At 37.6% G+C, this 17,819-nt stretch overlaps 1 protein-coding gene across 10 annotated transcripts in view; it reads right to left on the bottom strand.

Moving 5' to 3' along the window:
• COL25A1 (collagen type XXV alpha 1 chain) overlaps window positions 1–17,819 on the bottom strand; it is a 308,144-nt gene that overhangs the window by 60,580 nt on the left and 229,745 nt on the right. For all 10 annotated transcript variants that reach the window (XM_065062345.1, XM_065062338.1, XM_065062336.1 and 7 more), the window contains 5 exons: window positions 15,558–15,584; window positions 12,838–12,882; window positions 4,297–4,350; window positions 2,719–2,745; window positions 299–343 (listed from right to left, as the gene is read on the bottom strand). In XM_065062345.1, coding sequence (XP_064918417.1) covers window positions 299–343; window positions 2,719–2,745; window positions 4,297–4,350; window positions 12,838–12,882; window positions 15,558–15,584 — 198 coding nt within the window. The remainder of the gene's footprint in view (window positions 1–298; window positions 344–2,718; window positions 2,746–4,296; window positions 4,351–12,837; window positions 12,883–15,557; window positions 15,585–17,819) is intronic.

The raw sequence follows: 17,819 nt of genomic DNA, 5'->3' as shown, positions 1-17,819 counted from the left end.
GCCAAAGTTTCTGTATGATGCAAATTTCAGCAGAGAGGAGTGCTAATTAGAGACATGCTGATGTATCCTGCAATAAAGCTGCTGCTGTATAAGGTCAGGAATTTTATGCTTAATTGGACAGAACAATGACATTTCTTCTGCTGTTCATAGAAATGAACACAGTCAAATCATTCCACATTTATACAAAACCAAAACATTTTTTAAAATGCATTTTTCTTTTGATCAAATTATTATTTTCATTAGCTGGTTATACTATAAGCATACCTAAACCACACATTTTATTCTCTACTAATAATACCTTTTCTCCTGTGTCACCCTTCGGTCCATTTTCTCCAGCATCACCCTATAATTAAAATATAGATTATATTTTAATGTTTTTGTGTAAGCACACAACACACAGAGAAGAGTCAGCATTCCAACATGATTAGCAAGCTAATTTCGCTAATCAAGTAGTCAGTCTCTCTATGACATGGTCAGGAAGCATGGTTTATATAGCTACTATTTCTGTTGCCTTAATGCAGTCTTCAATGTAACTCCAAACCCTTTCACTCCAAACCCACAAACTATCAAATAACTATCTTTCTGTCAGTATAATCTACAGCTTTCCCTAGTTCATTGTGGTTTAGCAATGAAGCAATCATTTCATAATGATTCAATATCTTTAAATAGTAGGTATGGGTTTTTTTTGTTTGCTTGGTTGGTTCATTTTGTTGTTGTTGTTATTGTTTTTTCTAACAGAGGCAGTCACCTAAATACAGCTTATCGTATACAGGTGACACATACACAATTCCAATACTTTTTAATTAGGATTCTCAAACAATTTATGGCATATACTCTCCGAGTCTGAATTCCATGAAGGATTCATGAACTAGAAGAATTTTACTGAATGCCACTTCTGCAAGGAGCAACCTAAACCATAGTTATTTCTATATAAACACTATGCATTTTTATTGTTAAAAAAGTGATGTTCAGATAACACTGGCTGGGTAGACACTTCCTACTTTAAAAACAACTTTGTAAAGAAACATATAAAAAGATTTATCTATAAAAAGAGCCAGTTTCCCTGTATATGAATACAGCCACATCCTAGATTACACCAAAAAGTCTTCATTATAGATGACACTGTTGGCCAAAAATTTTTATGGGACTTGAGATTCATGTAAAGTGTGAGAAATATTTAAAATGCCAAAAATATTGATAAATGTTGTGTCTAAGCAGGCTAAAAAACTTTTTAGTGTGTCTTGGTCAGATAACCAGCAGTAGTATTTAAATAACAATACTCAGTATCTGTCATATTGCTCTGAAAACCTCAATGAAAAAATCCCGTTCAGAGGACTTAGAGCAGAGACCATGTTATATGTCACAGTCACTGACACAATGGGAACTAGTGAACAATCTAGCAGCACTTTAATTAAGGGCTTGATGAAACATGAAACATGTTAAGAATGTCATTCTAAGTTCATTTGACTTGATAAAGCATATTGAAGGCATTTATAATTACATATTTTAGGAAAAGACAAAGACTGATAATGGAAAAATATCAATATTTTAAGGAAGGGAAATTCAGCATGTGTTAAAATTTCTAATTATTCCCTTTGTATCTGAAAACAAAGGATTACTGAAGTACTTAAATAACATTATGTTAACAAAAGTAATGATTTAATGAAAAGGGATTCACAATTACGTACTTCTACATGTGGGATAAACGCTTTCAGGATTCCCCTGGATTATTTTTATGATGTGCTTTTGAAAATGTGAAATGAGATGCCTGTGCAAAGCATGTTTGCAGCTTCTATTACATGGATTTACACAGATTTGGAAGTGAAATTCAATTGCAACTGCAGACATGGGCAAACATTTCTCAAGAGCAAATTGCTCTTGAATATAAGCAACTTACTTTTAAAAAAACATGTCTCTGTACTTGCAGAAGATGAGTCTATGTACAGATTCCTACTCAAAATAAGGCTTACATAATTTCTGAAGCTGCCCTTGTAGAGAAGCAGAAGCTTGACTCTCACTCAGTGTGTTCTTTCTCTCATATGGGTGCTCCTACTGGCCCCTTTCCCTGCAAGAGCAGAATTACACCCTGTTTTGCCATGTGCAGCTTGTTCTGCCCCCACATCTTGTCCTGGCATGACTGTGGATGTCAGAGAAGGAACTCCTCACTAACTCACTGCCAATCTGAGCACCATTAGTGTATCATTTTTGCTGCCAGTGCCTCTCCAGACAGTCTATAGCCTAAGATCACTGGGGCAGGTTCTCTTGCTCTTACTTGAGCTGACCCAAGCAAGAACACAGGACTACACTTCTACTATGTGCAGTGCTGGTAACCCATATATCATTTACCACTCTGTTACCTAATTGTTTTACTCTGCACAGGTGATGGAGCATTGAAACCAAGTTATGAGAAATGTGTGGACGTTTCACTGATTCAGAGAGGCTCATATATTTCTGAGTTCGTAATTAGGACTACTTGCACAGTTGCTGAACTGTGCAGCCTTTAACACATGACCACTTCTCCCTGTGATTAATCCCACTGCAGTAATTGCAGATGAGTAACTTCCATTAGTAGGTATTATTTGACACTAGTAAAAGCTACACAATGTTGTTCAACTTCTAGGTAGTAGCTGCATTTATTTAATTTTAAACTCTGAATCAGTGCATTGGCAATTCTCCAAAACAGAACCACCACTAGAAAGGAAGTGAAGCATGTCTCACCTTTTCTCCTCTTTCTCCAGGGTCACCCTGATGAAAATAATTGGAGCAAAGAAGTCGTAAGTTACTAACACAAGCAAAAATCAGTGTTAGTATTGCTATAATCAGTATGTAAATGACTAACATGTCACTATTTATGACATTGTCTCAGATGATAGAATCAAACAAGAAAATCTTCAATAAACACTAAAATACATAAATTCAATAGAACTCAACAGACAATATATCTTAAATATAATGTTAAAAGAGTAATTATTTGCATGTAAAGACTTTTTTTCCCCCTTTTTTCTAGATTAAATCCTGAAAACAGGCATATGTCTTTGTGAAGTGGCCTGCCAGGACCTAGGTGACTCCTGCATTTGGTTCTCCTTATTTTGGGAATGAATGAAGGAAAAATCCAAAGGCTGAATGTGAGAGGAAAGTTTTATGATTATTTTAATGGCTTAGAAGGCTCCTCAGGAGAGAGAAAATGCCTTGAGTGTCTTGAACCAATTCATAACTGATTCAGAGCAAAAAACCTTCGATGCTCCTTACATTCTCTGTAACAAAAAGATATCTTAAAGCCATTATTTTTTTAAATTATAACTTGCTTGAGAAACTGTCTCAATGGCAAATGCACTTTTGCACACCAGTGTGACCCTGACAACTCGTCTCTGTATTTCTGGCTCAAAACTGCACTCTGGCTCATTTTTGCCCCTTTTGATGGCTGGCGGTTGCTAGGCAACCCAAAGACTGCAGCTGTGAATACGAATTAAGCATCAACTGCCATAATTTGGCTTTTTCTGTATACAAAGTAAGAAAAGGTCATGCTCCCAAATGGTTTGTGTTCATTCCTGACGGACAAGCAGCCAGTCAGTAAATGTAAAGAGCGTGTCCTGTGTCTGTCAGCAGCAGCGTGATGCACAGAATCAGCTGAGGAGCACATGTGCTCCAAAGATGCACGCTCACAGCTGATGGGATTAGAATTTAGCATTACCCATTCCAAGAGGCCCACAGATCCCATCATCTTCGACACGTCAAGCTTTCTCTTAAACGAAGTTCTCCTAAGCTTTATGTTCTATTTCACTTGTTCAATATTGAAACAGCAGAACAAATTATTTAACAATAAAATAAGTGCCAGGAGGCATTCTGACGTAACACAAACAGGCCGAGGCATGCTCCTAATGAGACTTGTTGCTAACTTCCATAATAGCAGGATCAGCCCTCAAGACTTAACCCTGACATTTGTCAAAGAATTGACCACAGTAGTTCTTGAAAAGAAGCCTGAAACACATTGTAAGGCACATAAACAAAGCCTTTCTAAAAAGGTCCCCAAATTCCCAAACACTTGCAGACATATTGCGTTCATTTGGCAGTGGATGCATACGCATCAGTGCCACTGTCTGGAATTATACATGTACAGCAGAAGAATATGCTTCTTCACAGTGAAATGTGTAAAGCCTCTTACAGCACTGATCACTGGAGGGAACAGATCATTAAAAGCCAGCCAGAATATAAACACAAGTTGGAAAGCATGACTGTCGTCTATACATGCACTCACGTACCATGTGCTTCTGTTTTTAATCCATTTTCAATACCAACCTTGAGCCCTGCTTCTCCTTTCTCTCCTGCTATGCCAGGCAAACCAGGTTCACCCTAAACAAAATAAAACAAAACAAAACAAAAGATAGGGTTAAGAAAAAGGTGATGGAGTATATTAACAGTATTTCCCTTACTTTCTCATCATAAACAAAATTTAAAGACTCTGTGAATATGTATCCCGCACTTGGGCATTGAAATGCCTTATTTTATCAGTTAACATGAGTTACCTCTAACTCCTGTATAGATAAGAAATAATTCTACTGAAGGTGGTGGAAATACACAGGTGTCAAACTAAACAAAAAACAGCACTGTGACTTCTGATGCTGGAAAGCTGACCAATTAAGCTTAAAAGCATAGTCTTCCCAGCAAGACTACAAATGCCTTCCTCTTCTTTACAACTTAGAAAGAGTACAAGAAAGGCTTATCTTAAATGATTTTGACATTTGTGCTTCTGGTCTCATGTGGAAAGCAGATAATGAAGAAAAATGAGAAGGGCCCATTCCACAAATTGAAGAGTTTGGAAGAATAGGCAGCTTTTTAATTTTTAAATATACCTTACTTGTCCATTTTTCACTCTTATACTACTGGCTGAAAAGAAGATTTAAAAGACTTTAAAATTTTCAGCATTACATCAATGACCTAAATTTTAGGTATGTTTAATGACTAGCATATATATTCTTCTATAGCTCAAGGAGTCATAAATAATTTTCATAAGTCATTCAACAAATAACAATAATTTACAAACTTCTTTTTTCCCCACAAATTTTAAAAACAACCCCCCCATCAAACAAAAAAAAGCCCACAAACAAACAAAAACAACAAACACCAATCAGACAAAAAACCCCACAACAATGATAAAACCCAAACAAGAAAACCCTTAAAGACATTTCCTAGTTTTTATTTCCCCAAAAAATACAGATGTTATTTATTTTAGCTAAAATGATAAAGCAATGGCTGTGCTTTTTTGTAAAACAACTGGGGGCGATGGCTGATTATGTAAAACCTTCTGCAGAAGTATCTCTCCATTTCACAGTACTCGCCTTTGGTAACCCTCATGTACACAACTACGTTGCATTTCTGGGGTGACAAAGCACACTAAAATACCATGCAAAAAAGATTTGAAATAGCCTACAGCAAAGGGTTATGTAAATGTATTAAAATGTGGAAAAGCTAAATAGAATAACTAATACAGTAATCAGATTAGAAATAGTAATTCATATCAGAATCTCAGTGGACAATTTTCCTACAGTATTCAAACTTGGTAGACATGATGAACCAACCCTCTACTCAGAAGTTACAGAGGAGTTAGGATAAGGCTTGTTCCAAATGCAACAACATGTATCTTCCAATCTTCCATAAAAGCCTTCCATTAAGTAGGGACTTTTTCTTACTTCCACAGTCATATTTTAATCATACATATGAAAACTCCAATTCTCCATGAAAGCAAGCTCCATTGTATTTCTAAATTAGGTAACAGGATCATCAATTACATATTTATTTCATCGAGAGTTGACCTATTTCAAAATATAAACCAAAACCAGCAAGGTTCTAGCGAAACTCTAGTGAGGTATTTTCCAAACCAGAGAAAGTGTTGGGTACCGTTAAAGTCACAGGGAATTAAATAGCCATTTGAGCCAGCCCTTTTTCAAAGCTCCCTTGTACTGCAGTAGCTTTAAGGCTGATGTAGTAGCACAGGCATTTGATGTATGAGTGGTAAGGATTTGAAGCTGACTTGAGATGAGGTGTAAGTGTCCTAAAGGACTGAGTTAAAAGGCACTTCAAGGAAACTGCCAGTTGACAAAATGAAGCAGAAGGGACCAACAAATATACACTTGTTTCTCCTCATCCCCACACCCCAAATGAGTTTGTTTCTGTCCCCTTCATTTCAAAACAGCTGCTGTCGGCTGAGACTTCAGGGGCTTATGTGTTTAATCAAACAGTTGAAGTCCCGAGTGTGCACTTTCTTCATAGGTTTACACATCAGTGTTATGGATGCAGAGAGCTACTACTGTGACAACAAGGTGACTGCAAAATGGGACAAAAGAATTATCTTATTTTCTTTGGAAAAAATGAAAACCCCAGGCTGCCACCTAGACATGTCCCTATTCATACTAACAGTCTCATTTCTAGCACTAGAAGTATAGTTAATTACTTTCCTCCCATTTATTTACTTTTATTTTTTTATTCATCAAAGTGTATATTAAAACTGGAGCACAAAATGCTGGGTGAGGATGTTTCAGCCACACAGGTTAGTGTTTTGGAGATGAACAAAAAGAATAGCTGTCCTTTAAAAAGGCTGCAGACAAAAGACACTGCTGTTCTAGGAGTGATGTATGCAAGCGAAAATCAGACATTCAACAGTGCCATCTGAGATGCAATAATTTCAATCAGACTACTTTTCAACTTGGTAAAATGAAAGAAGCTATAAAACTAGATCCTTAATCTCACATATTTTTACATTCATCAGGCCATGGTTCATGTCTTTCTCAACTCATGTTGTGCCTCTCTTAATAGCACCGACAGCGAAAACCTGTAAATAAATCTGCAAATATTGCATCAAAAATGCTCTTTAGGTAGCCTTTAACTCCTGTTTCACAATGAGTTGTTTTATCTTTCGTCTAAGTAACTGGACCATTCTCAAAAGAAGGATTTCATTTTCATGACATGACCTGCTACACAAGTAAGCTGTAAAATATTAGAAAATGCTAGAAAAGCTGCTTTTTCCCAAATTAATGTAAAAACTATGTATTACTATAAGGTAATTCTCTAGCTCCTTGTCTATGGCAGAAAAGAACACCACCATTAGAAGCTTTGAAAGTATTTAAGTCCCAGTTATTCACCACCACCATCCACATTGTTCAGACACAGTTGGCTGAATTCACAAATGGTCTTGGAATGGTGGAAATCAAAATTTCCAGCAAATGTGCTATTGTTCCTTCACTTACCCAAAATCAAGCAGCTTAACTCAGCAGGAGTATAAATGTTCCAGTAATTTCTTTGATGACAGCTTTCGCAGAAGAATGCTGCAGACACATCAGAATTTTTTTGCTGTTGTTTATATGCTATAGAGAAATCGCAGGGTCCCCATCAGTGGAATAATGATGCTGTATTTTCAAACAGATGTGCTTTAATGTTGTTTTTGCTGCCAATAACAGGAAAGGCTTTAACAGGAGCTGACCTGTGGATGAGGAGCTGTCACTTGCGCCGTTTAAGTTCCACATGTTAACCCCAAATGTACTGACAGGCACTTTGGATTCTCAAAAGCAGCAGCAAACAACAGTTGCTGTCACTTCTATAATGAATTACAAAGAAGACTGTTCCATCAATACACTGCGATGTGAAGGTGTGACTAGACGAGTTATGTAGAAGATCACCATTAGTTATTCAAAACTTTCTGATAATTTCCATAACTGGCTTCAACAATATGCTTTGAGGCTCAGTAATGTTTGGATTTTTCTTCCAATGAATATCAATTGCCAGGGCAAACAAAATGCTAACATGTCAAAAAGAATACACCCAACCCAGCTATTCAGTGCAGGAGTTTCAGATAATTCAAAGAATAACCAGAAGGATATTCCTTTGGACAGAACTACAAAACACCTCTGTTCAAGTGCTGGCACTCTCCAGCCTGTATTAACTGTATAACTGTATTAACATTAGCAGACTGTCTTTCCTGTATTTGGGCAAAGAACATCCTTCAGCACCTTGCTCAGTATATAAGTGTAGTAATTTCCTCAGATACTCTCCTGATAGGGGCAGCTCTTAATGCTTACACTGAAGTGAATCTGAATTTGATGAGCACCCAAACTGTTAATGCAAACTCATAAAACCTGCTTCAGAATAGGTCTGGAAATGTATCGCCCACCAGAGTCCATACCAAAAGAGTCAAGGCAGTTGTAAGCGTGCTTCTCCTTACCGGTGTGCTCTGTGCTCTGGAGGCATAGACCTTCATACCCAGAACTAATCAACTAAAAATAATGTGGCTGGAGGCCCCAGCTTTTCTTGTTTGTAACATAAAAACAGCCTGGAGGCTGCTGTTCTGAAATAGGTTTGGTTTTGATGAGACGTGTAACTCTGCCTACACCAGCTGGTTGATATCCACCTCACCCTGAGAAAGCCTGTCAGGATTGCTATATTTTTCATTCACTAGAATGTAATCAATTTTAAGGATAAGGAAACACAAGAGGCCCCCAAACCTAATCCAGTCTAATTTTACTCTAAAATACATAAACGAGGACAGAAGGGGAAAAAAGTGGTTTCTCAGACCTGTAACTGTGATTTCCATTTCAAACCAGGGTTGAATTACTTTCTTTCAACTTGCTGTTCACCCCCCCCCAAAAGTAACGTCAAATTGTTTGCTTAAGAACTGGAAATCTCTCCTGGCCCACTCACCAGCTGAAATTAGGTGGAAAGGCTCTTCAACACAACTCGGCTGGCCTGCAAACCTGTCTGAGAATTTGTGAACTATACTTAATGATGTTTTCTTCCTTTATAAATCTTTATTTGAAAAAAATGCTGGTTGATGCATACCCTTCCTCGTTTGTCTAAAGCAATGTGATAATACTGCTTTTGAAATGTGTCCCCTACATAGTACAGTACACACTGATGCAAAAAGACATGTGAGTTAGAATAATAAAAAGCCTGAAGAACGTAACAAGAAATATGCACACCCAGACTCAAAGCCTACTGGGAAGAAGGGAAATTCTTCTGAGATCTACTAAATTGCTGTTGTCAAATTACTGAGATTATTCTAAATGAATAGATCATCCCCTGACTACACATTCTGTTCTCAATACGCCCTTACAAAAAAAAAACCACAAAACCCCAAAACAACCAACCAAGTACTAAGTAAGAAAAAGCATACCACAGAAGAAACAGAGTAAGGGGTTTATGCACTCCAGACAAACTCCTATTTAAAACAAAGAAACCTAGTTGCACAGACTCCAGAAAGTGGATTGCTTCAGGCCAAATGGAATCCTTACTTAGGGAATGTCCTCTTTCTTCCTTGTGTTCTTGCTGCAGTCAGTGGGAGTCCTTATCAAGTCAGTATCACTTAACAAATACCAGAATACGTATTCTATACTTGCACAGCTGAACTTTCTAAGAACCCCTTTGTGGCCAATTTGACATGATTGTGTAAGGATCTGATATCCCTAGATCACTGTAACCTCACGTCCCCATGTAGGTATGGACCTTTTTTGTTCTATTAGAGTGCCTGAGAATGTCTTGTCAGGGATGTAAATAGGGAAGGTTATCTCCTGTAGCATCTTGCTAGGAAGTGACCTGCTACAGGGTGGATTGCACAACAGACTGCAAAGGAAAGGCAGCACTCAGAAAAGACTCTCCATGCTATCTCAGAGGTTTCTGGGCATCCCAGGAACAACACTCTCTAACTGCAGGTATTATTAGGCAGCTCCTTTCCAGTTACTGTTCTCAACAAGGTAAGCAGAATGTGGCTATGGTTTCCCAAATGTAGGACTGAACAAGCAATGTAAATGCCCATGCAAAACTACATGTTATTTTTCATTGTATTTGGCCAAAAAGAAAAAAAAGTGTGAAGTTTTTATGTCAATGATTTTGCTACTATTCTTAACACAAGAAAAATCTGCTAGTTGACAGTCCTGCAAAAACATGTGGGTTGTGTAAAATTACACTTACTCTAATACCTAGAGACTGTCTAAGAGAAGCGGTTCATATGTTAAGGGATTAGAAAATTGTTCTAAGTGCATTCAGAATTCATGATCTCATTCCCAGACCTATTGGTCAGACTTGTCAATCGTCTCCCATAATCCACTTTCCAATTTCAATTAAAGAAGAGGTGAAGGGAAAGGAAAAGGAAAATTACAGACACACAAATAAGATGGAGATGACCTAACTGTATTATTCAACTGCTCAAGGAGAAGCAGAGCTACATCAATGTCGACATTCATCGGCTGAAAGATATTTCATTATCCAGATGAGGAATGCATTCATGCACACACTTAATTTTGAGCATGTGCTTAACACTCACTGCCTTTTAAGCTAAGAAAAAATATTAACTTGGAACTCAGTGCACTGCACATGCTGCTGTTTGACAGAGTGAGCTCACTGTTTAAAAGGCTATCAAGACAGTAAGGCTTTTGTAAAGCCTTTTAACTACGTAACTTCTCAAAAGGGGATGACTTGCATTATACATTCAAGTTGAGTTCAACTGTTGTGCAAATCAACATGAATCTGTATGAGTAAAACCAGGGGTGCCAGCAGCTCATAGTACAGCCCAACTCTTAAAATTACTACTCTGGTCTTCATTCAACAAGATCTTCTGTGTCACATTGCACTGAGAATCTGTTTTCTCATACAATTTGGAAGAATGGTCCTTTTGGTAGAAAAATATTAGCATGGGAATCGCAGGTTGCACTATGCTTTCTAACTTCAGATAAATACTACTTCCATTTAGCTTTATTTCTACCATTATTTTCAAGCTAGCAGAACTTGTTATCTATTTATTAAAAGAGATACCAACATTCAACTTTAATCAGCTTAGTCTTATTTGAAAATAGCACATTTTCTGCGCATAAGGAAGAGCTTGCTCGTCCATATCAACTAACAACTGTGAAAAAACCCCCAAAATAATGTAACCACATTTCATTTTTATCTGTATGGTTTCTGTCCTGTTATCTATTCTTTTTTTTTTTTTTTTTTTTTTTAGCAATTCAGTTATTTTTTTCTTGAAGGTCAAAAGTAAAATAGTGCATCTACACTAAAACTATGCTGACATCATTAAAAAGGTAGTAATTTAAGAATGTCTTCAAAGTTTTAAATGCCATAAATATTAAAATAGATCAAATAAACGTGAAACCAAAAATTTAAAATGTTATGATCCTTTTTTAAAGCACAATTTGAAGTTGATAAACAGCATTTAAAGATGTGTCTGTGTTTCCTCTTTACCAAAGGCTGTAGCGTATTTGTTTTCTTCCCCATGAAACACAGTTGCAGGTAAGTCTATGTGGTCTCTTAAAAACAGTCATGTAACAGCCTTGCAGATGCAGCTTAAAAAAGAAAATTCACATCTCCCCAAACAATACTTTACTAGTCAGATTTGACTTATTTCATCAACATCCATTTTTTGTGCTCATCTGAGCGAAGATTTCTGGCTGGAGTTTGTGTGATGATACTATTAAAAATAAAGCTCTTGGATAAAAATTGAATCATCAGTTCTACTCTATTCAATGTGGTTTGCAACTTCTCCCTGCCCAATGTTCTTAAATCTTCCTGCAGATGCAAAGAAAATCATGCTACAAAGTGCATCTCCTGTGGGTTTGCACTCATACTTTGGTTACAAAAATTACTTAAATCATTTACAGCAGCGGCATCTCTGTTTGCAAGTACTGTCTACCATTCATGCTGCAATTGAATGCAGCCATAAAATCTTAAGGAAATAATCTCAGGTCTAAATGTAAGTTTGTTTCATAATATTTTCTTATAATTTTTGTGTGCTATAGATAGCTAATTCTAAATAATTTTTCTTTTGTTGTTCCAAAGTAACCATAATACTCTGAGTATTATTACAGTGCATTATGCTACTAGAAACAATACATCCTTTTTGTTAGGAAAGAGGAATTAAATATTTGAAACATCTCAGAGCTTTTATTCCTATGGTTCTTGGGGAGAGAGGCAAAAGAAGGGATTGTATAGTGTGATTTGCTACCATCTATTGTTGCTTAAACATGGTGAACAACATTAAACAAACAACATTTTCATTTTGGTATTCCCTGCAGGTGCTTTTGAAATTCACTAGGAATGTTAGTACTTGTGAGAACAGCAGATAGATAATATTGTTTACAGTTAGGGAGGATTATTATTTAAACTTTACCAACCTTAGCAATGTACCTTAGCAATGTGTACCTTAGCAATGCTCTGAAACAGCCCTGCTGCTTTACTGCAACCCTTCCTCACGAAGGGCTATTCTGAACTACAGCTTCACTTAGTGATGGCACTGAAAGATGACACTGAGTTGCCTGGGTTGGCACTTCCTATCGGTTGCATTCAAGAATATTTCTGTTTGATTTATTTCTCTGCATTTTTGTCCCCAACTTCAATCTCATGTTATTCTCCACCTGTGTTTTCAGTCTCTTTTTATTTTCTATCTACAGGTTGTATTAGCAATGTATTGGCACTGTATAAATACATGTTATCAATATAAGTGTTTGCATCATGGGACTGATTTAAGTAGAAAAAAAAAAGTCTGCAGAAAAACTTAGTTTGTAAATATGCTGTCTAAAGTTGCACACCATTAATATGCATTTCTCCCTGGAAGATGTCAGTCGTCATCAAATCTGAACATCACACTTTCAGCTTAATTAATTACATTTGCTGCCTGATCAAGTAAAACTAGAAAACATTACTTTAGAGCACAAACCAGATTGTACAGTCTTTTCTATGAAGACAATTTGAAACCACAGCTATGAATGTAAGGTTGCATATTGCTCATGTGAACAAGCCCTAAGTATCTTTAGTCAACTACATAAATAATGACAGTGCTGACAAAGTCAGTGAACTCACCACTTGTCCATCTCTCCCTGGAACACCAGGCACTCCGACAGAACCCTGGTGGGAAACAGACGTTGGTGTTTAGCAAATTAAACAGGTCATGAAACCTTTCATCTCTTAATACAGTACTTGGAAACGACAGTGAATACTTGCTTATTATTACAGCAATAAATTTTTCAAAACCTAATTTTTATCCAAACTCATTTTTTCAGTTGACATTTTATACTACTTAGATATGTTCTCGTGTTGTACATTTTAACGACTGTCCCCCCTCCTCCAGAAGCAAGCTTCAACCTAATGGTTGCTTTGTAATGTTGGGGATGCTTCACAAGAAATTTAAAAATTAAAATTCAACTCCATTTAATGCTCTCGATACATTTTAAGACAGATACTGCACAATCAAACATAGCACCTGAACAAAACCATTAATGTTTCAAGAGGGATACTTCAAGCTATTTCAAGGCTTTTAAGACATAATCTGCAACAGTTCAGCCCAACACTGCAAACTACGGATACTCTTTTAAATTGTATCAGTATTACTGCAATCCGCAAGTCACCAATAGCCAAACACAAGGAGCAGACAAAGAAGGAAATCAAAATATTAGCATTGACTTGTGACATCGGAGGGATCTTTTTACAAAGCTCTCACACTATGAGTTTCTGTATGATTGACAATTTTTTGAAGGAACTTGCACAACTGTTGGTTTGGATGTTCAGTGAAAACTTGAGGCATGAGGAAAGCAGGACAACTGCAAGGGCTTACACAATGTTCTCCTCTTATTATATAAAAAGGGTGTTGCTCAGCAAGGAAACCAAAAGCATTGTTTTTATTATTGATTTACAAACACCTTATCAGATACATGGTAGCTAACTGAAAGGCTGGCAGCCTAAAAAGAGGGCAGGGAAAGCCAGAGATTCTGTCAGCAGTAAAATGTGCAGTTTTCCAGGACACTTAAAACAAATAAGCACTGTCTGAACCCCCTCATGTCCTGCTTTGTCTGTGTCCCAAGAATCAGTGCATGACATTTCTCCCTCTATTCATATTGGTTAGAGGTTTCACTAGAAGTGGTCTCGTCAAAGGGCACCAACACCCAAAGGGAATGCATCCAAAATGGAAGCACATGTTTGTCAATGCATAGTTGAGAAATCCCATGAAACAAGAAAAGTAAGCAGCTCATGAGGGCCTTAAAAAACCTCCAACATTTGAATGCCTAGGAGGCTGCAGAGCTGCAAATCAGTAAGAAATAATACACTGGCATCCCACTGTGTCTCCGTGACTCAGAATGCTCTCCCCTTAGTATGAAAGCTTCCACTTCGGCATTCCTGTTGCCTCGTCTTGCTGGATGCAGGGTCATGATTCCTAGACACTGCAATGGGGCGCTAGTGAACACTTTCGCATCTTCATATAGGTTTTCCAGAAAACTAGAAGACAAAGCTCAGAATGGCATTAAACCATCAGCCTCAATAGCCTATCTTGTTTATAACAGTTTCTCCTCTCAGTGACAGTCTTCCATAGCTACTGATTTTTTTATGAGACTTGGGATGTTAGAGAGTGTAAATAAAGCGATTCTACGATGCCAAGTAAATGTGTATCAGATATTCAAAAGCTCATTGTCACAGAAGTGTTACTGATGCTGTACAGGTACAATACCCTCCTCTCTGAGTCTTAGGGTATAATTTTATAATGGCAACTTAGCCATGAGTACAGCTTTAAATTCCTGTGATGCCAAACATGAAGGGTCGTCCTCTCCTTCAGCCTGCAAACTCTGTACAGCTCACAGCTGACAAAATTCCACCAATTTATATGCTTTTGGATTATATTTTTACATAGCAGTAGGTTTTTCTTTCTTTTATTCAAAGAGTTTCATTTGAACAGATGCAAGCAAACCCTCACCTTAAAGCATATTATCTCAGCAGGAGGAAAAGAGATGGCATCCTTCTCACATGTTAAAACTACTTATTCCTTTCCTCTTTTTTTTTTTCTTTATACAAATTAAGCCTGTTTTATTAAATATCTTCCATAAAACTTTTTGATCTTCTGAAATCAACTAGAAAATAACTTACCTCGGTGGTGCGTGGATGAGATGCTGGGAAAGTGCCACTTACTAGCAGTGATTGCTGACATAATATATCTAGGACTGTTTTAGTGGTATAATTCCATAAATCCTAACCTCACTCCATCAAACTGAGGCAGTCAGCTTTAATGAGCATAAATAATGCTGAAAGCATTCCCAGGAAGTCAGGTCTCGGGTTACCGAAGGAACAGGAAGACACCAGCAGACCACCTGAACACCGCCAGCCAACACCATTTATCAGCAACACCTATGTCCTTTGTTTCTTCTGGTCATTTTTTTAGTCATATGGCACTGATCTACTTGAGTAAGGACATGTATTTAATCAGAAACTCTATCTCCCACCCTTCATGACATTTTAACTTCAGTTTCTTAGTCGTACCAGTGCATGAATACGAAAATTATAGTGACCTTGTCACCTGAAAGTTAAGCAGACAGATTGAAAACAGTCTGCTTTGCATTGCTTGAACTTCCTATGGTGGGGGAAATTAGAAATCTGACGTCTCGTATTATATGGCTTCATTTTGCAAAAACAAAATTCAGAGCCTAAACTAACTGATTCAATGCTGTGTACAGTAGCTAATTCCCTTCACATTTTCTGCTTGCAATTTGGCACCAGGAGAAATAATCACTTTCATAGTATTGTTGTTTATACTATACCTTTTGTCCTGGAGGCCCCTGAGGTCCCTGCAAAGGGAAAACAATTCAATTAACTTTGCAACTCCAGCCAATTTAAACTGAAACGACCAATTAAAATTGTCTTACTGGGTAAGCATTCTTATACTGGACTGAAACCAGCTGATGTTTTATAGATCAAGGAAAAGTAAAACTTTATTCTTAAAAATGCACAATGGATCTTTTATCTTCTCTTCTGGAACTGACCTAACTACTTACTGGAAGACTCATATTTTCCCCCCTTCTAATCTTCTCTCTTCCAACCCATCTGTTTCTTTTAATACTGACCAATCCGTCAGCATTAAGATGACTGTGGTTTTTCTCTTTCCAATACCAGCTAACAGCCAGTTGTGTGTCCACAGTAATATATCTGCTCAGCAGCATAAAACCAAGCAAACATGTATTTTTAAGACGGGAAGAAGCATAAGCCTCAAAATCTCCTTACCTTCTAGATATCAGCATACATGACTATGTTTTACACAACATGTGATCTGTGCCATCATTTGCAAGTTAAGAGAAAAATGGTTAACAATTAACTTCAAAAATCATTAAGAATGCTCTTGGGAATTAAAGAATCACTGTTTTGTCCCTGTGACCTGAGAGGGCAGGAAGAGATATCTCAATTCAGGAAAGCTTAACTGCTTTATGTTATACAGGAGCCAAAGTCTCATTGATATCATAGGAACCATTTCTCATCTGCAGTCTCTGAAGTTCCCAGGATTTTGTGGCCACAGTGGAGAGGGGAGGCAGCAGGGAAATAGATCAACCAAACCCGGCTTTGACGTTTTGGCATTGTGTTTTGGTAAGGGCCAAACCATGTCCACCGCAGGTCTTACGCAGTCTTTTCCCCATGTTCCTACTATGGGTGCTGGTGCTATATCAAGCAAGCTGAATTCTGAGCCCATGAACATGCAAAACAAAAAGCCAAAACCAGAGAACACAAAGCCTTCTGATAGATGAAAGAATAAAAGTAGAGTTGATTGATATCAGAACTGCAATTATTCCGAAATTTGTCTTGAACAAAAGGATTGCTGTTTTCAAATACAGAGTCAAGTTTATTTTCAAGGTAGTGTAAAATTAGGCAGAATCTCCCCATTGGTAGATGCAGGGTCTGTTGGAATACTGCTCCAATACAACTTTAAACTGCTAACATGGAAAAGCTCCACTGGTGGTCACCCTGGTGACAGTCCCCAGCAATACAGCTACCTTCAAGCGCTATGCTTAGAAAACCAATTGCAATTAAAAGCTTACAGGGGATACATTTCACAATTTACACAGGATAACAAGTGCTTATCTTTTGAATGTTCAGACTGTAATATGTAGCTGAATAGGAACAATTTTTCTTTAAAGCATTGCTGTCTACTATTGGGAGAGAAGCTGAAAGCCCCTGGAAACTTAGCAGCTCATCCATTAACAGCTCCCATCCCTCACCTACATAAGCCTGCCAGCAGCCACTTAAACAGACAACCCCAGATTAAATTACTAAGAGAAAATTACTTCAACCAGCTGTAAAACACTCCAGAATTGCTGTAAAGTGCCTATTTTCCACAAGTTACCTACATTCTCTAAGCAGGGCAAAGAGGCACACTAGAAAGATAGAAATAAACAAGTACATACAATCTGGGAGACAGAGAGGAAGGGATAAAAATGAAAGGATAAAATAAATAGATAAATAACCCCCTCAAGTTCATTTCCAGAGGTATAATGGATAGCTTCTAGAAGAATTTATGCAGGAAACTTAATATGATAATGTGGATTTTTTTCCCCTGATTATTCTATTGAACTGGCCAAAGTGCTGTTTTGCCTGCTCGACGAACAGACAGTAAGACCAGCAACCAAAATGTCCGTGTCTTGAGACAGTAGAAGAGGCAAGAAACACGTGCAGATTTCCAACCAACTCCTTACATTGGTTTGGTTTGTTTTTTCTTTCTTTTTCTGCAACTGTGCCATGTTCCATAACAGCTGCAGTGCTGTACTGGCCCAGCCATTTGCTCCAGTACAACCAAAGGGATGTTTTGCAAATGCAGACTCCGTTAAACTTCATTTTGGACAACCTTTCTGCCATGGGGTCCAGGCAGGTGCTACCACTGCTCCCACCTCATTCCCCTCAAGCCTGAAGCTTCTGAGTGACCAGGCACCTACAAAACACATGGTAGTCTTCACTGGCTGAAGGCTGGATCTCCTACCACACACAAGATACTGTCACTCAGTATCTGTCTCTATCAGCCCTGGGAATATGAAGGAGGT

This window comes from Columba livia, chromosome 4, assembly GCF_036013475.1.
Source record: "Columba livia isolate bColLiv1 breed racing homer chromosome 4, bColLiv1.pat.W.v2, whole genome shotgun sequence".
In the NCBI taxonomy this organism is placed as follows: Eukaryota; Metazoa; Chordata; class Aves; order Columbiformes; family Columbidae; genus Columba; species Columba livia.
This window is presented reverse-complemented; position numbering and strand designations above follow the sequence as displayed.